The following is a 24,165-nucleotide window of genomic DNA, read 5'->3' on the forward strand; positions in this document are numbered from 1 at the left end:
TGATGTTTCGAGTGCTTTGAGGGTCCGGTGGTGGTGGACAACAATTGTTGGTTTGGTTTGGAGATGGTGGGCTCTGAGGTTTGGGGTAGGGTGTGAGGGATGGGATTTGACTTGTGTGTGTGTGTGTGCGTGTGTGTGTGTGTGTGTGTGTGTGTGCGTGTGTGTGTGTGTGTGTGTGTGTGTGTGTGTGTGTGCGTGCGTGTGCGTGTGTGTGTGTGTGTATCCCTTCAGCTGATCCTCTTCATCCAACATTTTAACCCTCTTGAACTGGTTCCTTTTGAAGCCTTTTTCCCTCTTTGTCTTTGACACCAGCATTCATTCATTCAGACTGGTGCGATACGTAGGCCACCGCGGACATGGTCCTGAAGTTTGATTTGGTTCCCATGGTAACTAGTGGCGGTCATAGGCAGTGGCAGCAGTGGGTGGGGCGGCTCCACGGGATGCGGCACTATAATAATAAGGGGAACCTGGAAGTTAACAGAAGAGCGAAACACGGTTTGAAACAGCAAAGTGTATTGAAAGTAGCACAGAGAAGCCCAGAGGAAGTACTAAAGTACTTCTCATATCGGTTTTATGTTTATCTGAGAAATTGAGATCATAAAAAGATCTGTTCCTCCTAGAAAAGAAAAGAGCAGAGTAAGACTTAAGTTTAAGTGTCTCAAGTTTTGGGCTTTGCTGGACTCTGGATTCTTTAAAGGTTAATTTAAGTTATTTCAAACAAAGGCAAGTCATACTAACGTCAAGCACTAAATTTGAAGGTATCGATTAACTTCAGTAAGTCAAAAAATAATGCTTGCAAACATCTGACAAAAGGCTTAGTTAAGGGTGATGTGTAAGGGTTATGTGTGAAGGCTGACGTTAAAGTATTAGTTACCATATAAAAATAATTTAAAAAAATTCCAAAGCCCTAAAGTCTTGTCTCAAAATATCACCAATAGGTGGTTATTTTTTATAAACCTATTGTACTAAGTAACAAACATGGACAGGTACTTACTTAGTAATGCTGGATTGCTGAACCGCCATGCTTCATTGTATGTCGTGTACTGTGGGTGGGAGTATGGATTTCCTGAAAAGTCACTTCCTGAAAACCCACACACACATACACACACAAACACAACAGATTGGGATTATTATCTACTTCTCGGTAAATTCTGAAACAAGACACATTCTTTTAATTTGACCGATCATTTGTGTTTTTTAATACGGCTGGCAAACAACCATACCGTTTCCCACCACAATACGTGGCACTTCCTCCTATCGTATCTACCCCGATCTGCCCAACTACACTTTGCAGAATTCATTAGATAGACTTAATCCTTTTATATGTTTTTTTTTTCTTATTCATCTCCTTTGTCCTTCTCTGTGACTTAAGAGAAGTCTCATACACCAAAGCCTTCTTTGGAGGACTGGAATGAAAATCCCGAATAGCTCCTTCCCTCAGCCACCTATTTTTTTCTTCTTATTCAGCACTACAGTCTCAGCGAGTACGCTTGGAAGGTGTCAGTGAGCAATGCTGTTGGTCGCGGCAGCCTTTTCTCTTTTTATGAGACAATAAAGACTGGGCTCCTATATGAACCTGGTGAAGAATGGCTTCTGCTTTAACAGTTTTTGAGGTCTGTCACTAAATCTTAACCACTCTAAGCCTGATGGATGCCTACGAAAAAAGGGGGGGTAAAACGGGGGAGAAAAGTGTGCTGGTAACATTCTGTAGTCTCCACATGTGAACCACCAGAAAATGTGCCTTAGAGATGAAAAGCCCATTTGATGTATATGTAAAGATATTTTGCCATAACAAATGAAACCTGTCAGGCAATTAAATTCAGTGAGCAAAGTACGCGTGTTCGCAAGGGGGCCACGGTCACGTTGAAAAGGTTGAATCCAGCTGAACCACTCAAGGGTGACGGGGGAAAGGGGAGGAACAAATCCTTTTTTCTGCGGTATGATGTAAAATACTGGCTCTACAATCCCCTCTCTACTACATGCCTCTATACCACCACCACCCTCACACACACACCACCACCAACCACACACACACACCACCACCAACCACACACACACACGCACACGCACACGCACACGCACATACACACACTCACACCCCTTCCCCACACTCACACTCCCGACGCATCACAAGAGTGATGCTGCTGATTTTCTCTGTGTCTCTCCGCACTATCTCTTGACCTACTAAAAGGAAGACTGCGGTGGTGCCCCTCTTTTTGCACAGTGAAAGTCGGAGTTAAAAAAGCAGAGCAGCAGCAGCAGCAGCAGCATTCCCGGCCGGGCTAATCTGCGCGTAGCATCAGGAGGCTAAGCATGTTGCTCGGCTGGCTTCTGTTGTGCGGGTCACTGTCTGTTGTCGTGGTCGCTGCTGTTTGCTGTTTGTTGATGATTTGGGAGAGGGCATCCAGAGCCGCCTGCCAGATTGCATCCTCTCAGGGCCCCGTGTGTGTGTGTGTGTGTGGGTGTGTGTGTGTGTGTGTGTGTGTGTGTGTGTGTGTGTGTGTGTGTGTGTGTGTGTGTGTGTGTGCGTGTGTGTGTGTGCGCGTGTTCGTGTGTGTGTGAAACTGAAGCCAGGTCCCTCTGAGAGATAGTGATTTAAATATTTACAGACCTTCCCAGACTCTTGTTTTGTGACCCTTAACTGTTTGCTGTGAACCTGAACTGCAGGTTAAGTAGAGGGGGAAAGAGATACGCTCCGAAGCGCCCAGCTAGCTGGGATGGGGAGCGGAGGAGGCTAGCTACCGTGTTTATCGACGGCCCAGGAGAGCGCTCCCAACAACGCTGGGATAATGAGCCTGGGCGCCTCCACAACGCACCGCACCGCACGCCACAGCTGACCAGGAACTGTCCCATATCCCTGCCGCTGATTGCTTATTGAGTACGTGTAATTTTCCCAGCCCAGCCGACGCCTGTTACCAGACCAGGCGTCCGAAGCCAAGGGGGCTGTGAGGTTAAAGATTCCCTCTTGTCAGTGTGGTGTGATGTGTGTGTATGTGTGTGTGTGGTGGGGGAATGCACTGGGGAGGGGGGGCATTAAGAGCGGTCTGTTTGTCCCCCTAAGAGAGGGGTTTGCCCTGCAGCACCACACACTACCTGTCTGTTTATTTTCTCCTGCTAATCTTATCAGCATCATAATCCTTGGGGATGCCAGGGGCCACAAAAGATAGTTTGATCCCCCATCCCCTTAATAATAATACTAATAATACTAATAATAGTTGTGATATTAATTATGTCCTGAAACAGCTTGTTGTGTTTTTGATGCCCTCGTACTGTCATTGACCTACAGTAACTTTCCCACCTTCTTCTGCCCCTTTTGATTAGACTGTTCCTTTTTTTACCTTTATGCCCTATTGTATTGCTATTCAATAATTGATGGAAGTGGTGAAACCAAGTGCTAAATGAAGGTAATATTCTCTGCAAGTGCTAATTTCTTTGACTTTGGCCAAATGTTGATTTTTGATTATCCTTAGCCTTTCCCCAATACATGTAGTTAGCTTGTGATCGTTTCCTCATAGCGAATGAGATGAGAAGAACCACACAATGAAAGTATTATGGGCTGTCTTAAACGTTAACGACGCCGTAAAACAAATAAGAATGTCACTTACCAGGCACCATGCCAGCGAGGGTGGAGGTGGGGTAGCTGCCCTGGCCCGTGGGGGGGACATGAGGGGGGTATCCCGGTAAAGTAGTGCTCGCCATGTCACGACCTACAACAAGCAGGACACATACGCACACACACACGCACACACACACACACACACACGCGTGCACGCACAGACAAAACAGACCCGATTACCACAACATTCCAAAAAACAACTACTGCATGAAGAGCTAAACCATACAATCTTGCTGTATCCATTTATAGACATAAAAAATACTTCATGACCAAAGTTATGTTTTAGATTTTTTTTTTCCTGATTGTGCAGCATGTCACAGCCTTTATTATAATGCTGAGTACAGGTATATAAGTCCGTACAATACAAAACAGCATGCTGCGCTTATTTGGCTTATGCTAATGTTGGCATTTAAGAGAAGAAAGCGGCAGCACACGGTTGTAACTTGGGTTACAGTAAACAGCCTGCGACTCAAGGAAAGCAGACTTAATCCGCCCGGAGTAGTGGAAGTGTATCCATCTTTAACCCCAACTTGACACCTTACCCGGCAGCGCGCCGTAAAAGGCCTACCCCCCCTGTATTTGCGCCACAGACCCATTGGCCCCGTGTAGCACAGAGTTCATGTTTTTCATCCCCCCTTGAAAATCCCTTTTACATAAACATCACAGATGGGCTTGAGTGAGCCGCGCACCGTGTTGTTCAGTGCCTGGGGCCAGAGCACAGCGGAGAGGGGTAGACATACACTACCAGCAACACACACCCCCTATGGCCTCACTCAACTGTGGCTCCGGGGTCCCGCTCTTGCTCAAACACCCCCTTAGCTCTCGCTATGCCGTTTAGAGAGAGACAGAGAGAGAGGGCCTATAAGCAGCGCTGGGGCTCCCACATTCAGCTGCTGTAATTGGGGCTGACGGTCGCATACCCGGCCTGGCCTGGCTGGCTCCGAGGCACGTAGGCCCCACGGCGGCTCTGGGCTTAGGCTTCAGAGGGGCCCTGTGTGTCATTGTTAGCGGGGCTGGCTGGCCGTTCGGGTGGCTGGGTGGGTGCGGGTGGAGGGGAGAGGTGGTGGTGGGGACTGGGAGGAGGAGGGCTGTGAGAGGGGAGAGCTGTGTGAGTGGCCTGGTGCTGGTGGTCATTAATGAGGCAAGCCAGGCGGTCAAAGTCGCATTGCTGTTTGTGGAATAGCGCCGGCCGGCCGGCCGGCCACAATAATGTGAAAAGCACGGTGCATGATGGGAGTTGGCTGATTTTTTTTTTCAAAAAGAAAGAAAGCCATGTGAGCTGACCAACACTTACACTTCTATGAGACGCAGACAATTAAAAAAACAAAAAAACCATAGTGGAAAAAGATCAAGCATTCAAAAATAAAGATATGAACAAACAAGCACTAATCCAATACAAGAAAACCAAATGTCACAATAACAAAAATACACACACTTCACTTTGACAGAAAGGTACACAAAATATTTATTGTGGAGTGACCATAAGCTTGCTTAAGTCTCTCCCATCCCGCACATTCTGTACAGTCGCACGGTGTGGGGGGGGGGTTCTCTACCTGCTAGGATCGGCTGGCTCGTATGCTAGCCATTGCCGGGGGCATAATGAGCATAGGCAGCGTAGTAAGGGGTGGAGGAGGCATCTACGGCTAGTGACATGCTGGAAGTGCAGGAGCCTGGCTAGACCACTACAGCCAGGGAGCAGGAGGAGGAGGAGGAGGAGGAGGAGGAGGAGGGTGTAGAGGGTCAGGGAAGCCTCGTGGGCCTCCAGTTTAACACACAACGAGGATAAGTGCTACTCTGCCAGGTGAAGAATGGAACAAGAACCTACGCACACACACGTGCATGTCCAGATACACAATGTACAGTCACTGTCATACCCACATGGAGAGACATGTTCACACACACGTATACATACAGTATGGGCAATCATGCCACACACACACACACACACACACACACACACACACACACACACACACACACACACACACACACACACACACACACACACACACACACACACACACACACACACACACACACACACACACACACACACATGAGCACATGCACAAGTTATATTACAAATACAGACCAGACAAACTTTGCCATTTAGAATCCAAATCAAAATAAGTCCAAACCTATGCGTCTACATTTATTTTGCGTGCGTGTCTATGTGTGCATATACTGAATATGCATAAGCAGCTGATGTGTTACTATATGTTAATTTGTGTCCTGAAAATTCTCATCCTTGACCGATGGATTCAGGCTGCACCTAATCCAGTTGCACATTTAACAGTATTCTGACGTATATTTTATTAAGGAAATACTCCAACCTGCACATACTGTATTCGTTTAGTGTAAACTAAATGCATCTCAAAATTAGTAATCTTTGGTTAATGTGTATCAAAAGGATGCTTTGAAGACTTGTGAAACACACACAAACACTCACTCACTAACACACACACACACACACACACACACACACACACACACACACACACACACACACACACACACACACACACACACACACACACACACACACACACACACACACACACACACACACACACACTGTCCAACAGGTGCACAAGTGATTTACTAAGATACAATTTGGACTAAAGCTGGATACATCTAATAATACTTATCAGGAATATAATCTCCTACAATTCCTTCGATTCCTTTTTCTCCAATTGCTAATATCTAAGCAATTCAATTCGCATTTATCCAGGGTGCATCCCTTTTGTATGCAGTGCGTCTGTGTATTAAAAACATATTCCTAAATCAGTCATCTGAAATATTTCCATTCTATTTAAGCACAGTGCATGGGGCATTTCTCCTGTAAATCTCTTCAGAGTTACACACAAAGCAGTAAAATATATCACACTCCAATACGTGGTGTGATTTCCCTCAGGTTTTCACAAAATAATACAATATGTCTCCAAACCAGGCAAATCCCCAGAGAGAGAGAGAGAGAGAGAGAGAGAGAGAGAGAGAGAGAGAGAGAGAGAGAGAGAGAGAGAGAGAGAGAGAGAGAGAGAGAGAGAGGGCATGTTACAGTTGTATGTGTGTCATGCAAGTGCAAAACATTTAATATAAAACATCTTATGAGCCTTGACATTTTTTCATTGGCTGCGTTTTCCTGTGCAACCCATGTAACTCTAATTTCACTGCATGTTATACTTTGCGATTCTATGCATGTGACAAATAAAGTCCTTGTAGGTGGAGAGGTCCTCCCCTTTCAGTTAGGTGCTTTTCCATCCCTTGCTCCGTTAGCATCCTCCTGTAATGGTTTTACCCCTGTCCCACCATCATGATAGCCTCATTAGCCGCCCGCATCCCAGCTATTGTTGCTTTACAACTCAACTGTGTGTTGAGATTCCTCGTTAAGATAAGGGGCTTCATATATGTTGGGACACAATCCTGACAAGCCTTTTCAGATTGCCAGGAAATCGTCCAACTTTTAACTGGCTCACTCCTACCCACTACCACCACCACGCACGCATGCACGTGCACACACACACACGCACGCTCACACACACACAGACACACACAGACACACACACACACACACACACACACACACACACACACACACACACACACACACACACACACACACACACACACACACACACACACACACACACACACACACACACACACACACACAATAACCGCGTCCACTTCTCCATACATTTAGATTACCTACACCCTCAACACTAGACCGAGGAGGAGAGGACGATAGATGATTATGGACACGCTAATTTCTTGTCTGGCCTCTGGCGATGGCACATAAAACCCATTGTGTTCATCAAAAGGAAAAACCCTACACAACAAGAAGGGGTTAAAGTGGACAAATAAAGTCAGCAAACAATCCCCCAATGAGCACATTGTATGAGGAAAATGAGAGCTATAAAGCTACACTTCCCACATAAAACCCTTAGAGGCCAATAAAGGTTTGGACGGAGCAAAGACAGCGGAATTACACTCGCGTTTTCACACATCCTGCACAGCCGTTGTCAAACAAACCGGGAACACACTTCACACTCGCACACACGCACAACACTGGGCCCTGGCAAGCACGTTCAAGCCCACTGAACTTCCAAACTAATCAAAAGTGCTGTTTTCTTATTGTCCCAGAGACGAGACGAGACGAGCCGCTAGCTGTTACGTTACGTTATGCGCCTGAGGCCTGTCAGGAGTGCTGATGGCTAGAGATGGAGGAGGATAAACACCGGTCTTAGAGGATGGCACTCGACGCCAACAAAACACATCTCAGATATGAAGACCCAGAGTTACTATATAGAGTTCTCCACTTCTGTCTTCTTTGTCTTCTTTTCTAACCGCAAGGCTTCTCTCTCTCTCTCTTAAGCTACCGGAGAAGAGAAGGGAAAAAAAAACAATAACTCAAACGACCTTTCCTATTTTTTATAGGAGGGCAAAGTCATAACCTGCAGTCATATCTTTAGGGAATAGCTTTCTTTGAAAATTATGCATAACAGGGATGAAACCCAAAAACAGCCACCATATAACCATTAACCTCAATTTTCTATATTCGCAAAGTAGCAATTTATCAGTGGCTGGGAAAACAGGCTACGTTCCAATTAATTATAACTAAGGAATGGCGGTTAACCCGCCCTTTCTCCCCCACCCCACACACCAAAAAAAAAAAAGTCATTAATAACGAAAAAATGTACACTAAAAGGTTAGTGCGCTATTGTGTCGACAAGGCAAACATTAATTTCATACGCCAAGAGCCGGTGGTCCCCCTGAACAAAGACACTGGCCGTTTGTCAGAAGGGGCCACACATTAGGCCCCTCAGGTTAGGTGGCTGCTTGTTTGCTGTTCATTGGAGAGTAGTGGAGAGCCAGAGACAGACAGAAAGGCTTTTGCTTTCGGATAGATTTCAATTGCTGATCATCTCCAGGCACTAGACAACAAAACAATGCACTATACTCTGTCTTTTTTCTCCCTTAATAAACAACACTGCATAGTCTACACCACTTTTCTGCATCACTGTCATTGCTCTTCTAGACAAAAAAACAGGAAAAGGCCAAAAAAAGAAGTTATGGGATGCTGAACTCGGATACTTTCAGAAGAGCCCCCAGAAGCCGCCTATTTCATCTTTCCGTTCTGTCTGTTTTGCCACTTGTCTGCAGATTCCCAAGCAAATGGTGGGGGGAAACCCTTCAGCACCTGTTCAGGTTTTCAGAGGGCCCTCTGAGGGGGGCCCATTAACACCGTGCCATCCCACTGGCACAAGGAAGACTCTCGATTATGGAGCCCAGTGGGGTAGGAGCCTCCAAGTCCTGGGCGGCCAATTCATTGTGAAGGTATGTGCAAAACGCCCCCATTTATAAACACAAGACTCATATTCTGGAGACAGTCCAGGGCTTCCTTTTCTCTTGGTCTGAATAAAAAAATGGTGACATGGTTGTGCTCTCCTCTCGCTCTCTCTACTGTTTATGCACAGAGAGAGAGAGAGAGAGAGAGAGAGAGAGAGAGAGAGAGAGAGAGAGAGAGAGAGAGAGAGAGAGGGAGAGAGGGAGAGAGGGAGAGAGAGACTGAGGAATGCTGAGGCAGGTTCACATGAACGCGTCTCTTTGTACCCCCATCAAAATGATGAAAGCAAAAGAGGAAGCTTGTGCCAAACCAAAAAAAATATATTTGTGTGTGTGTGTGTGTTTCCAAACCTGGAAAGTGTTTATTATGTATATATTGACTGAGGTGTTGCAAAGCAATAAATGTTGACTTGCAATACATCTAAACGTTGCTGTGTGTATGTGTGAGAGTGTGTGTAAAAATCCAGCAGATAGTATACGTATAATAGATCTTCCCTGCCTTTGTGAGATTTAAGTGCTCCCAGTGTTGCGTTTTAGAATGAATATGAATAGGGAGATGGGGTGGGGGTGGGGGGGTGGGGTGGGGTGGGGTTGGCAAATGGTTCTTAAAACAGGAAAGGGTCTCCAGTGGCTACAGCGTGCTGATAAACACAATGCCCCAAGTCCCTCTCTCATCTCCTGCCTGTCACGCAGGTACCCCAGCACTGTGAGAAAGGAGCAGGGTTATGAAGGGAAGGAGGAGGGGGAAAGGGAAAAAAGAAGAAGAAGAAGAAGAAGAAAAAAAAACTTGCCAAGCTGCCTACACAGTGTCCTTATAATTCCAATTTTCTGTTTGTGATGAAGAGTTCATTAATCGTTCATCTTTAATAGATTATGCAAATCCTGGGATATTAAATCAACAACAACAATAACTGCTGGAATTTAATTGGCCCAAGAAAAGATATTCAGGAATAAACATTATGTCTAGCATAAAGGCATAATTTATTCACAATTGACTCACTCTGTAAATGTAGTTAGTAGATTAATATAATATATAGAGATTTCCGTGGATTTATAACATGCTAGTAAAGGTTAGCCATCCACTACCATTTTTGCAGGTACTGCAGTGCATTGTGACACTGCATTGCTTTGCATTGTCTATGTTTACAGATTCACAAGTAAAATGCAACTATATGACTACTTACAAAAGGCCACAAAAATCTGCAGCATTATAAACCGATATTCTATTGAAAGGAGCAATAATATGTTCCTCTCATCCACCAAAGTCTTCCAACACATATTTGTTTTAATCTTTATTGGCCACTGCGGATGGCAGATAACCTGAAAAAATGTTGGTGTGGGAGGAGGGGAGGGGGTCGCACGCATTTCACCAAACAGCAAACTTTTTTTAGGGGAGGGGAGCGAGTGAAGGCAGTGAGTGAGTGAAGTTTTTTATTTCTTCCTGGTCAGTGAAGTGCGAGCTGGTCAGGTCTGGGAGCCCCGGAGGAGCCCTGCCCAGGTGCAAGAGAGGCCACCTGCCACGAGGGACCTCCCTTGCCGGAGACCCAGAGAGCGACCGCTCTCATATACAAAGGACAAAAACACACCTTTCTTCTCTTCTCATGAGGCCCCAACTTTCAAGGCAGGGGAAACTGACCTCCCACATATTAATGCCTTTTTCCCCTCTCTCTCTTTTTTTTGGCATGGCTGTCCGGCCCGCATTGGCTATTATTTGAGAAGGGGGTGGGGGGCATTGCAAATTTCAATCATCCTGTCCTCCACACACACACACACACACACACATGCGCATGCACGCACGCACGCACGCACACGCATGCATGCACGAACACACACATACACACAAGTCAAAGACTCATTGGCTTTGATGGCTCCGGCATAATTATGTGAATTTTTATTAAAAGGCCTGGTGTGTTCATCTCAGGGCCTGACAGTTGGCTATCAGTAAACTTAACCTTCTGGGCCGGTAATAACGGAAGCTCGAATGAAACAAAATTTCAATTAGCTCAGCCGGCCACATTAGTCAGGTCAGAACAAAAGACAGCAGACAAGGGAGTGAAAAACACAGGCCAGCTTTAGTGCCGTAAGCAGCTACAAAATGTCAACGAAAAAGTAGCACTCGTGCACTTCAAAAGAAATTTGGTGCGTGTTTACAGAAGTTTCCTCATAACCTATCAGCCAGCGCTTTGTGGTGGCGCCATTTTAAGCAACACAGCCTCCCCATCTGGACTTAACTGCAACTTGGTCTTAAAATTTGGTGGCAAAATTAGTACACATGTGGGACAACACTTCATCCATTGTATTCCGTCCATGCCAGCCAGGCAACTTCAAAAACAAACATCATGCGAAGGACCAATATGAATATTTTTTGCAGTGATTTATTTCTCCACCACATCTCCCCAGACAAGCACCAACTTGACATACAAATTCCCAGAAGGAGACACTGCATCCTCTTTGCCCTTGAAACAGTATGGTGCAGAACGATACAGACCCTTCCAGTCGCCTCTGAGGCTGCTGCTTAAAATGCTTCTTGTTAAAATGCTACAGAAAAACAATCGCTATCTTTCACATTGACATTTGTATAATATGCAACTCATCTCTTTTTCCAAGTTCCACATCCATAGACATGACCTAAATCTCTCCCACGTTTATAAAGTATTTAAAGCTAAAGGACAAATGACCTTGTGGCCTTTGCTGGCTACAGCTACATCTGGAAGCAGGGTGAGCTTGAGAGTCCAAAGCAGTCACAACAACATGGCAAAGGACACACACCTGCCACCGCAGGATAGCACTGTGACACTTTGACTGGCTCTTGCCACTTGTCACTACAGGGCAGCTCGGCCACTGGGTGTTAGCAGCCAGCACTTGGTAACGTTGTGACAAACACTGGGTACTAACGGTCGCTCACTAGAGTCGTGTTGTGACAATCTGTGGGGCCTTACCTGTCACTACTGGGTAGCTCTGTGATACGCTGGATCCCAGCTCCGAGCTCGCGCTGGTGGACAGACTGGGCTTGACCTCGTCCAGTCCCGGGTTGAGTGCTGGTAGCGAGTATTCGTTAGCCTGCCAAGAGGGTTGGAAAAAAAGAGAGGGGGGTGTGTTGGAGGACTTCAAATACTTGGAAAAGAAACGAATTGGTAATATGCACTTAACCCCCAACCCACCCACCTCCTCCCACTCTCCCTCTCTCCACTCTCTCCCTCCCCAACACAAATTCCCTCTTTAGTGTAAAGAGACACTAATGTGTATATATTTTGCGCAGAAAGGCACAAGGCGCAAGGAGCGCTGCTTGCTGAATACATTAGGGCCAGGCAACAGGGACGGGAGCAGATTTGGAGGCCAGTGAAAAGCCTGGGCGTCAGCTGCTCCTTTGTGGCTGCCTGCAGTCCTCCCCTCTTGCCCAGTCAAGGGAGGAAACATTCAGTCTTTTGTTACAGGGGAGACGTTTGTTAAAAGGGCCACTGAAAAAAAGTCAACATTGCCATTTTTTCAGCCAAAAGACTAGTCTTTGATCAAATGTTTATTTTACACGTCTGCATCTGAAATTATTGAAATACATACAGTGAATGTAGATCTGTATTTAAAAAATAGCTGTATGAATTAAACATTTTCGTTTACATTTGGATAATTTTAGATCCTGCACTTGACAAAATCTAATTTGGAATGCACATTTGTGTGCACATATGCATTGCAGATCTTGCACTATCCAGTTAAATTGTGTGTGTGTGCATATGCGTGTGCGTGTGTGTGTGTGGGTGCGTGCGTGCGTGTCTGCGTGCGTGTGTGTGTGTGCGCGTGCGTGCGTGCCTGCGTGCGTGCGTGCGTGCGTGTCTGCGTGCGTGTGTGTGTGTGTGTGTGTGGCACAAAGACACACACTTGCATCTGTGCACTCGCAAAAAAGGGCCTTGTCCCAGTGGAAAAAGCGGTGACCCCAGTCTTGTCTTTTTTATTCTAGATAAACTCTGATTGTCCCCCCTACAACTGTTCTCTGGCACACTGATGAATGTCCCCCTGCTTCTGTTCTCGCTCTCTCTCTCTCTGGGCCTCAGATGTGGGGCGGCCATTTTCTCCGAGCGGAAAGGGGGGGGGGGACGGGACAGGTTGGGTGTGGGGCAACTGAGCGTGGATCTGAAAGGGATGACCAAATGGCTGGCAGAAGTGTGGGAGGGGTTGAACCCATTGAGTTTTGCATTTCCAAAATGGCTTTTTAATACCCTTTCTGCAGACACCAGACATGGCCTAATAGATCCGCCCTTTCAAGAGTTAAAAAAGAAAAAAAAGGAGGGTGGGGGTGAGTGGAGGTATAGGGTGGTGGGATGGAAGGGCCAATAAAAAGGGGGAATGTAGTAGTGTGATTAATACCACATCAAATTAAAACAGATTTTTCTGGGCAATTCCTTAACCGTTTCCCCCCCACCTCTCTCTCTACCCCCACTTCTCTGAACACCAGACTTCTCTTTCATTGCCTTTAAAATACTTTCTCCTCTTCTCTTTGTGATTGCCAGTCATTTCCAATTCATTTTGGTATTGATCTTCCAGTAGAAATCAGCTCTGTAATTAGCCGCAAATTAGACCCTCCACTACGGTTGAGGCCTGTCCCCCTGATTTATCACCAGTGTAATGCTCTGTGATTGGACAGAAATTAAAATGAACTCAATTAGGCCACTGCTCCCTTCTTTTCTTTCCTTTCTTTTCTTTCTTTCTTTCTTTATGGCTCCCTAGTAGTTTGAATGGAAATTAATAGTCTCTTGTTGTTGTTTAATAGTCTAATCGAGGTAAATAAAGGTTAACCACTGTGCTACACTTCCTTAAAGAAGGCTTTTTATTTACACATCCTATTTTGACACATTCCATTTTCTTACCACAATTAAGTGTATTGAAATCATTATGCTGCTTTTTAAAAATATTTAATACATTCTTATAATGAATATTGTTAAAGTTCCCCACAAAATCTTCCATGAATGTAACTAAGCATTCCCAGAATTAGTTACGTTGAGAGGTGTTTACAAGTTGTGCACAAGTTTTGAAATTAGTGGCAGCAAACATTCTACCTTTGCATGTTGTTTCATAATGATCTTTGATTAATTTAGAAGTGTTGGGTGTATGGTTTATTTTTTCGTTTACAATTGGCTGTTGTAAGCTTGATCAACCTGAAGAGAAAAGTCTGTCATGATTTTTGAGGGCTTGCCATTGGCCGCGGAGATGGACACATTCAATGTTATGATAAACAATAACCAAAAGAAGCTCCCTTTCGTAAGGTTTACAATGTCTTAGCTGTGACACGGGTTTGGAAAGTCTTGACGACCCAACGTCGGGTCAGCCAATGGCCTCTGGTGCTGACTCTCCAGCTCACCTGCTCGGGCTTGACGTGCTCTGATGTGGGGAAGACGTCGGGGTAAGATGGCCGCTCAAACACACGGTCCAGGGCCTCTAGCTGCTGCTGGGTGAAGGCGTCCGCTCTCAGGTGCTTCCGTAAGCTCTCCACGCTGCCCTGAGAGTCGCTGTTCGGTCCCGACCCATCAGACGCATCTGTGACAAGGGGGGGAAGGGGTTGGGGGAGAGACAGGTTCGTCCACATGCTAGTACCAAACCTTCAGTGTCATCCCCACACAGTGGTCCCAAATCCCCTTCACCCACCCACACACACACACACCCACAGGCCCTCCATCTTGCCTTTCAAACACCACCACCCTCCATACCCTACCACACCCTTCTCTGCACCCTTCACCACCACCACCCCAACACCCCCTCTGGGCCAGCTCCTGACCCGCACCCCTCCCTCCCCTCCCTCTCATACACATACTCACTCAGCTGAATCTAGCGTGCCTCTAAGTACCAGAACTAGCTGTGGAAAAGGGAGGGAGTGAGTCTGGGAGGAAGGGATGGAGAGAGAGAGGGGTAGGAGGGAGGGCTGAAAGACTGGAATATATCAGCTCAGATTCAGTCAGCACCAGCTTCAAACAGACCCTAATGACTGTGGAAAGGCACAAAAGACCAAACGGTGCAGAGAGAGGGAGAGAGGGAGGGAGAGAGAAGGAGGCAAGAGAGAGTTTCTTCCACCTCCCCCACCCCTTGCGTGCGACATCAGCACCATCATGATGTGATAGGTCTACAGTAATTGATGGATTACCTTCAGCGCAAATATATACTTGTTGGGAAGAGCGTGTGTTTTAGCACCGGGCACTGGCGGTATATAGCGATTTACAGGCTTTTCTCATTTCCAACGCTGACTGGCTGGCAGTACGGGACCATTATTTAAAGGGACAATTTCCTTTAAGAATGTAATTCTGCTTTCACTTTAAGATTGCTTTCCTGAGGGGAGAAAAATGGAGGGTGGAAGGGGAGGGGAGGTGGGGTGGGGGGGTATGACCCAACGATGAATACAATTACCTTGAGGAGAAGGAGGATGGCGCGCTTAAGCTAGATCATGCATTTCCCCTCCGACACACAGTCTTTAAACAAATGAGCATTCTATACGCCACCCAGCCCCGACGCCGCCCCCTTCCCAAACCCACCCAACAAGCTTCTGACCCCCATCACCTTGTTAAAACAGGTTGCACGGTGCTTCTCCTTTTGACCCCTCTCTCTCCAGCCCCTCCCTTCATCTCTGCCCTCCCTTCTGCTTTCTCTATCCAGGAACAAAAAAGCCCTTCAGGAAAAAAAAACACAGCTCCAGGCGAGAAGGAGAGTTGCCTGGATTGTACCCTAGGCAGCCATGTCTGCGGCGGCAGCAGCAGTCTCACCTAGACTCCTGGGTAGCCTCAGCCCTCAGCTATAGGCAGGGAGTCATGGGGGGGCTTTAACTCCCTTACAAATCTGTCATTCTAAATTTGCAGCAGATTATGTTCTCCCCTGGCTGAGAGAGTGTGGTGATATATGATATGCAAGGCTTCTATTGATTGCTAGCCTGATGTGGTGGCAGGAGGGGGGGTGGAGGCGAAATTAACTTGAAATGAACATCATGCCTCAACTCATTGTGCGTATAATACTCTACTTAATCCTGCACTTTTCTGTGCTATGGAATTCAATTGATCAATCATGTTTCCCTGAAAGTACCATTTCAGGGGCGTTATTGCCATTCTACCCGGCCGCTTGACCTTTCTCGTCGGCTGAGGCCAGAGGATGAACCTGTCTTTAAAGGAGAAATGGATCCAAGGAGAGGTGGATGAGGGACCGGCTCTCTCTCCTTCTCTCTCTCTCTCTCTCTCTCTCTCTCTCTCTCTCTCTCTCGCTCTCTATCTCTCTCTCTCTCTCTCTCTCTCTCTCTCTCTCTCTCTCTCTCTCTCTCTCTCTCTCTCTCTGTGTGATTCCCTCTCTATATCTATCACTCACCTTCTATGTCTGTCTTTCCCTCACCCAATCTGTCTTTCTCTCCCTATATCTCCCCCGTGTGTGTGTGTGTGTGTGTGTGTGTGCGTGTGTGTGTGAGAGAGAAAGAGTGTGTGTGTGTGTCTGTGTGTGTGAGAGAGAGAGAGAGAGAGAGAGAGAGAGAGAGAGAGAGAGAGAGAGAGAGAGACAGAGACAGAGACAGAGACACACAGAGAGAGAGAGAGAGAGAGAGAGAGAGAGAGAGATTCAGGGATGCCACATCTCTATTCTAGTGGCCAAACTGTGGCAGTAACCTACTGTATGTCATTTGTCATTTCTCTCTCCCCTCCTGGTTAAATATCTGGTGGGAGGTTGCATGTGTTGTTTCTTGGCATCATACAAATGTGTTTGCTGAGTGAGAATATAGATAGACCTTTGGGGCTCTTTCATTGCACTGAATGCTGCTGCTTCTGCTTGCTGCTGTTGTATAAAGCTCAATTGCTCTCTTTGGTACAGAAGAAAATAGAGCCATTAATTACTTTCTATCAACTGGGCTAAGTGCAAAAACGCGATCAATAACCAGGCGTTTGTCATTCACTGTGGAGAGTCGTGTTTCCCAAGACACTGCAAACCCCCCCCCCCCCCCCCTCCCCCTTAGAGCCCCTCCAGGGAGCCCACCATCGTCCACAAACTGAGGACGGGACTGGGTAGATCACGCGAGGGACGCACACCACATATACTACACTGCCACAACACCTATCCATAACCAGGTAGAAAATTCAGGAAGAGAATATGAGTGAAAGCCGTTTGAAACCTTCTCTCAACCACAATATCCAGTGTCTACTGATGTGTACTTCCTCCAGCATTTCAAATATGCCGGTGTTCTGCCAGATTTTCCTACATTGTAATATTTTCCTACGTAATATTGTTGTACAGTAAAATACAAAACAGTAACACCAAACAGGGTGTTAGATTTACGAGATGAAAGATATGAAAATAAAATCGCATGGTCATGGATACAAGTACTACCAAAAGCCTGGCTTTTTATTAAACTTTAACAAAAGCGCTAGCAAAACCGCTAGCATAACGAGTAAGTTAGCTAAGTTGCCAGGGTCACACTCCAATTTCTAAGACACACATACACAAATAATGATAATAAACACACACCTGTAGTGTAAATTATAAATTAAAGTAATCTATTTATCTGTCCTCCGCTAATATTGCACAGTCCTAGGATGAGCTGGTGTTGATGTTTCATGGTCTGCGCATGCCCAATGGGGGGTTGTAGGATTATATTACATGTAGGAAGATTTTACAGAACACCGGCTTTGATGAGTTGTGCTTGGATGAGGCATGGGATTTTCCAAAATCTACTACTCCAAAAAACTTCAAAGTGCTCTTAGATCTAAAACAAGACGCATTTTTTTAAACCCATATGAAGAATGCCAGACGTTGTATGCTCAATATGTACAATTTGCCACATCAGACTGACTGTTTCTGTGTGTGAGTAATGTTACGAGAGCATCTTGACAATCTTGGTTTATTTGATGGGCAGAAGACACAAGCGTCAGGTTTCTTGACAATCGAGAGGAAAAAAGGAGCACATGAGTGAAGGCACATGAAGTGTGTGGACAGAGGTGGTGTTTTTTTTTTCTCTTTCTGTATCGATCACAGGCACACTGGAGTATGTTTGTTGTGACATGCTTCTGCATTAGTACCCCTGTGCCGAGGGGACCACCAGTCACTCAGATCAGATATCTCTGAGTCCTGTGTAAAAAAAACTCTCTCTCTCTCTCTCTCTCTCTCTCTCTCTCTCTCTCTCTCTCTCTCTCTCTCTCTCTCTCTCTCATACCCCGTCCCCACACACACACACACACACACAACACTCACTGTCCGTCCAGTTCAAAGCCCAGAGGAGAAATCTTTGCAAGTGTCCAAGAGACAAGACACTAAGCTGTCACCTTCCCTCACTAAGCACATCACAGCACCACATGACAACGGCTTTTACATGTCGCCCTGACTGTTTTAGACAAAACTGTATCGATATATAAAAAAACGCATCTAATTGACGAAATTGATTTTTTATTTTTTTTTGCCTTCATCATTTCATTTCATGTGTTGCTATGCGGCTGGTTGCTGGTGGCCATGGCAGGTGTGAAATCCTGTTAACAGAGGAAGCTCTGTGTGTCCTGGTGGCTTTCATCCCTTGCTGCACTGATAAGATTGCACCACAGAGACAGGGCCTTTGTCAGAGGCAAATGAGCCCCCCATTCATGGCCTCCTCCTCCTCCTGGCTGAAACGAATCACCTGGATGGAGCTTCTCTCAGTCAGCCCCTACTACACTGTTTTTTTCTGCTCACATAGCTTAACACAGGTGAAATACCTAATAGATACATACTCTTGATACCACCTATAGTTTGGCAGTGATGCCTATGGCATGGCAAGTCATTAATTAACATGGTGCCTGTTAATTAAAACGATGCCATATTTAAAAAAATAAAAAATAAACCTCATCATTTCACAACAACAATAGCATGTACTATACAATATCAAGTATACTAAATTGTCAAAGCATATTGCATTTGTTTAATTGAAAGATCTACGGTTATGGCCGTCAGCTCTCTAAGCAGGGAATGGTGTCTGCTGGTACTAGCCAACATTTCTGTGTGTGAGAGAGAGAGAGAGAGAGCGAGCGAGCGAGAGAGCGAGAGAAAGAGAAAGAGAGAAGGAGGAGCATCAGAAGCAGCTCAAGCAAATCCGTTAATTTCCTGTCCTGTCGCCTTATTAATTCAATTTAGCAGCCCCAGACTACTGTGTGTGGACAATGATGGCCACCGTGAGCAAGAGGCTGGCTCTGCTCCTCCTCTCATCATCTCCTCTCTCTGCCAGCTCTACCCTCCCGAGTCCATTTCCCTTCCCTTATCAAGATGCTCCCTTTTATTCCCCTCCAGTCCTCACCTATGGAGCTACATACTCCCCCTAGCATACTCGCACAGCCTGACCAGACAATGCCTAAAACTGTGACGCGATGTACTGGAACACATTTAATGAATACATTTTTCTCTTTCTATCCCTTTAAAAAAAAAAATCCCTCTATTCCTTTTCTCATTCTATCTCTTTCTGTCTCTTTCTCTTTTCCTTCATTCTCTCTTTCTTCCTCTTTCTTCTGTTCTGTGGCCGCATGTCTCGCCGTCTCCTTTACAGCCTGAGTGATGCAGTGTGCCATTAGTTCTCAGCAGCGCTCGTGTTCATAATTGACTTTCTCAGACATGATTGCGCTTTGGATGAATCTTAGATTCTTTTCTTTTTTTTTTTAAACGTCGGGGGCAGATTCTCGTCGTTGGTATTGTTTGCACCAGTAACCAGTAGCAAGTAGTGTTGGCTGGAGGGAGGGGATGGGTAGGGGTAGGGGTGGAGGTGAGGAAGGGAGGGGGGGGGGGTGTTGGGTGGTGGATGGGTTGGGTCTGTGTCTGGTGTCTGCTTGAATGCAGATGTAGCTGGAACGCTGGGGCCTGAACCTTTTGTGTCCTTTGATAAGAAGGGCCCTGACACCCCTTCGCACTCGCGGTTACGCTCCACAGCCTTCCTCAAATCTCTCTCTCTCTCTTTCTCTTTCTCTCTCTCTTTTATACTGAGGTGATCGTGATGATGAAATTGGTGGTGGATGTTCTTATTGAATTTAAAAGCTGATCCATTTCTTTGGTTTGGATGCATTTTATTTCTCTTTCTGCTTTCTCTCTTTTTTTATGGCTGGGTTAGCCTTCGTATTGATACACTGGCACACACAAAAGTACCTCCTCAGCCGTAAGATTTAGGCCGGGGCCTGTGGCCTGTTTCCTTTAATCATGTTTTTTATTTGAGCCCACAAAACAAGCACTGGACTTCTTCAACACTCCTTTCACCTTCCCAAATGGAGTCTTTATATAACATCAAATAAATTCCTTTGCTATATATTTGAAAGCCCTATCTGAAATACTACACACACAGACATATACCACACACACACAAACACACACATACGGTATGCAGACAAACACACATAGACACAAACACACACACACAGAGACAGACACACACACACACACGCACGCTCACACACACACGCACACCACCCCTCCCACACTTTGATCAAAACGATCCATGTACTTTTTTCTGTACTACAATTTATGACTGGTTGTTACTGAAACTCCCTGTGATGACCCTCCTGAATTCATATTAAAATATCAAGGAGTTGCTGCTCGCCTCTCCCTTGTGTGGTCAGGCCAACCTGCTTATGAGTCAACGCTAGGTCACTGTGAGTCAGTCATTGTCTAAATCGCGAGACCACGTGAGTGGCTGTACAGTACTTCATGTCTAAGATTCGCTCTTACCAGCTCAGTGGTAAACAGTGGCCTTCTTTGACTCTTTCCACCCTCAGCACATTTGGTCACAAATATTTCGGACTGTTTTGATATTTTCTCACTTAACCTACTAACCCATTTACGAAGGAGTACAATTTTATTTCACCTAACTGAAGCCCGTCAATACACTGATTTTGAATGCACGCAACAGTAGCAGTATGAGCTATGCTGAATTCTACCCAACAGGATATTGCAGTTTTTTTAGACACATTTAAAGTAATCTCTCACAGGGCTGAAGGTCTGTCTCCCCCTTAAGGCTATTTCTTTTGTCTTTTCGATTGCTTGCACATCAGCGATAGAGGAAGGAATTTAATTTGTAAATTAATGGCTTTCTTCCCCTTTTCCTCTGCAGAATTGCAAATTCTCTTAAAATGTCACAATACTCAACGTGTGGGTAGCCTTTGCCACCCCAAAGAATCAATCTAAGGGGCACTGCGCCCTCCCTCAGCATCACACACACACACACACACACACACACACACACACACACACACACACACACACACACACACACACACGCTAACCTTACGCCACCCTTATACACTGAGCCAGCAGCACCTCACCACTGTCAACATCACCCACGAGCAAGTGAGTGTAACATGCTACTTTTAATTTGCAATAACACATGACAATGGGGGATTAATGGCATCTATGACACCTATGTCCCTGAAGCGGCGTTGCGCCAGGACCTGGTGTACATAAAGCGCGTCACACCACATTATCTCTACATCGCCCCCTGTATAATGGAGACTCCACGCCAGAGATTCTTTAAGTATAGAGATATGCCATTGTAATAGGTTGCTATGGGCACCTAACATGACCAGGTTCCGGTCTGCCTAAAGGGGGTGTCATAATGCTCCTAGCATTGAATAGAACAGTCCTTAGGTCTGCCTAGGTCTGCCTAATAGAACCAGGAAACAATGGGCCAATGGAACCTCTCTCTCTCTACTCTCTCTGCTCCACGCCTTTTTCCTCCCCTCTCCCCTCTTAACCCTGTGAGGAGTACAGATGTCTCACAAGAATTCTCGAATTTTACTCGAGCATTCTACGGCTCACACATACGACCTAGTGTTAAAAATTCGGCCATGTTTGTGACATAGTGAACTCCTTAAATGGTTAAAGCAGAGAGACTGGATAAGATATATTCTCTTAGAATATCTGCTTAAAGGGTACGATGGCTGCCCTTCCTAGCCTTCCTCTGTAGCTCTGCCTTTACATTGTAGCTCATGTTGAGACTCCTTTCTTACCCCTCTTTAAATAGTTAAGTATGATTTCTGTAACATCACATAATAAAATTATAGAGATTTACACAATCAAGTCAGATTTGGAAACTACTTATCATGTTCTATGAACCATAAAATGCTCATCCTAATAGCATTGCCTTCACAGCGGTGTGACAGAATGGAGTATCATGTAGTGAAAGTACTGATGACTGCTGATCGAGGGAGAGCAGACAAGGGTTAGGCAAAGCCTATTCTCTCTCACTGGCGCGATTGTAAATATGAGCCTGGCATGTCTCTCCTGCAGTAACAGTCAGCACCATTCAACAACGCTCTTTGAAAATAACTCCCCATATCGCATCGCGTCATGTATAATTACTCATCATATCATATCTCATGTCTTATTAATATATCACGTCAACACTGTTCGGTCCACTCTCAGTAACGTCATCCTAACATCCCATACCAAATCATTTTTAGTCGGGCTACAACTAGGAAATTGGAACAAATTACTTTGCTGGTGTAACTGTACAACAGTGACTGTGTTTAAGTAACGCAAAGGGTTTAAATCAATTGAAAGACTCTTAAATTACCACAAATGGACAAATGCTAGCAGTTTATACCTAAACAGGCTGCTATTCTTATGGTGACAGTATTCTTATAAAGAATTATAGATTGATAATAATACTATTCATGTATGCTAAATATTTGTGAGACTACTGTCCTCTGAAAAGAGACATAATAATAATCTTGGTAATACTCTCTCTCTCTCTCTCTCTCTCTCTCTCTCTCTCTCTCTCTCTCTCTCTCTCTCCCCTTGCTCCCTGACATATTTATACAGTGACGTGATATGTGCCTACACACACACACACACACACACACACACACACACACACAAAACACACACACACACACACACACACACACACACACAAAACACACACACACACACACACACACACACACACATACACACACACACACGTACGTACATAGAAACCCACAAAACCCACTCAGCCATAGACATATAACAAACCCCACGTACACACAAAAAACACAGAGACACACATGCCCCTCAAAACAAGAGCGGAGCGGTCTGTGAGAGACAAAGAGAGCAAGAGTTGCTAACATCACTTACAATATCCTATTTTCCTCCCATCCAAGTGGTTGCCACTCCAGAGAACTAAAGAAATGGAGACACAAGAGAAGCAAGTGGCCTGCTTTGATAAATACTTTGAAGAAACCAAACCATCCTGCTAGCACTTCACTTCACCCCAATCCAGCCCCCCTTTTCTCAGTCTTACCACGCTGTTTTGACCCCTAGTTGTTTAAACCCTTTTCACCACAGCTATGATTATTCAGTAGTAGTAGTAGTAGTAGTAGTAGTAGTAGTGGTAGTAAAAGCGGTGGTGGTAGGCTAGTAGTACCTTTGTAAAATCCATCATGTGTTGGGCCTGAGGCGCAAACTACTTGTTCTCACGGAGGGAAAATCCTGACCATGGGATTCTTCCTGACAAACTTTTTTTTAAAAAAGATGTCCCCATCATTTAACATGCCCTTCTAAAAACGGTAATTGGTCAATTTATGTAATGGATTACTGTCTCTCAGACGTATTTATAGTTTCTGATGAAAGATTGTGAATATGTCTTTGGCCTCATCTCTTTGCAATTGCACATCACATGGGAAATGTTTGGATTCGGTTTCATTCTGTATTCGATGGATGGTGAAGGCATATGCTATTCCTCATAAACAACAGTTATTCACTTCTCTAGGTTTCATCATCAAAAAAAAGTTGTTTCTATTCAATACGGTGTTAGTTGACATATTTGGCAAGTGACTTTATCTCTTGGTGTGATTAATTACAATTGAATGACAACCCATTTCTGAGTGAAGTGCTATCAACATACCAAGGCCTTAACCAACTGACCATGACATGTAAAGTCAGCATAGCCATGAAAGAATCCACTCCACACAATAACAATGACCTCAAAGGAATGAGCAAGATAAAAACGTCAAAAAAGTAAAGATTTATAAGCTTACCGTCATCTCGTTTCCTTTTCTCTCCGTTGGTACGTGGAATTCCCAGAATGCCGTTGATGGAGTAGGAGCCGACGGGGTCGTTTGAGGCGCTGGTCACTGGGGGCGAGGCGGTGCTGGGAACTGGGTGAGTGGAAAGAGGCTAGGTCACAGCCAGGGAGAGCAACTATACACAGACTATCCAAACAACCTTCTTACTACAGGAAATAAATAAAAAGACCCTTCTTAACTTCTTAAAGT

The 24,165-nt window shown here is 45.3% G+C and overlaps 1 protein-coding gene across 2 annotated transcripts in view; it reads right to left on the reverse strand.

Annotated features, from left to right (window-relative positions):
* Positions 1–201: 201 nt before the first annotated feature.
* pax2a (paired box 2a) overlaps positions 202–24,165 on the reverse strand; it is a 31,445-nt gene continuing 7,481 nt past the window's right edge. The window contains exons 5-11 of one of the 2 annotated variants that reach the window (XM_063190977.1): positions 23,929–24,048; positions 23,027–23,071; positions 14,313–14,488; positions 11,902–12,022; positions 3,606–3,707; positions 995–1,081; positions 202–448 (exon numbers count right to left, since the gene is read on the reverse strand). In XM_063190977.1, coding sequence (XP_063047047.1) covers positions 324–448; positions 995–1,081; positions 3,606–3,707; positions 11,902–12,022; positions 14,313–14,488; positions 23,027–23,071; positions 23,929–24,048 — 776 coding nt within the window. In that variant the 3' untranslated portion in view covers positions 202–323. Of the gene's footprint in view, positions 468–994; positions 1,082–3,605; positions 3,708–11,901; positions 12,023–14,312; positions 14,489–23,026; positions 23,072–23,928; positions 24,049–24,165 lie in introns of both variants that reach the window. The other variant, XM_063190978.1, reaches the window with a different exon arrangement.

The sequence above is a fragment of the Engraulis encrasicolus genome, chromosome 24 (genome assembly GCF_034702125.1).
Source record: "Engraulis encrasicolus isolate BLACKSEA-1 chromosome 24, IST_EnEncr_1.0, whole genome shotgun sequence".
NCBI classification, from domain to species: Eukaryota; Metazoa; Chordata; class Actinopteri; order Clupeiformes; family Engraulidae; genus Engraulis; species Engraulis encrasicolus.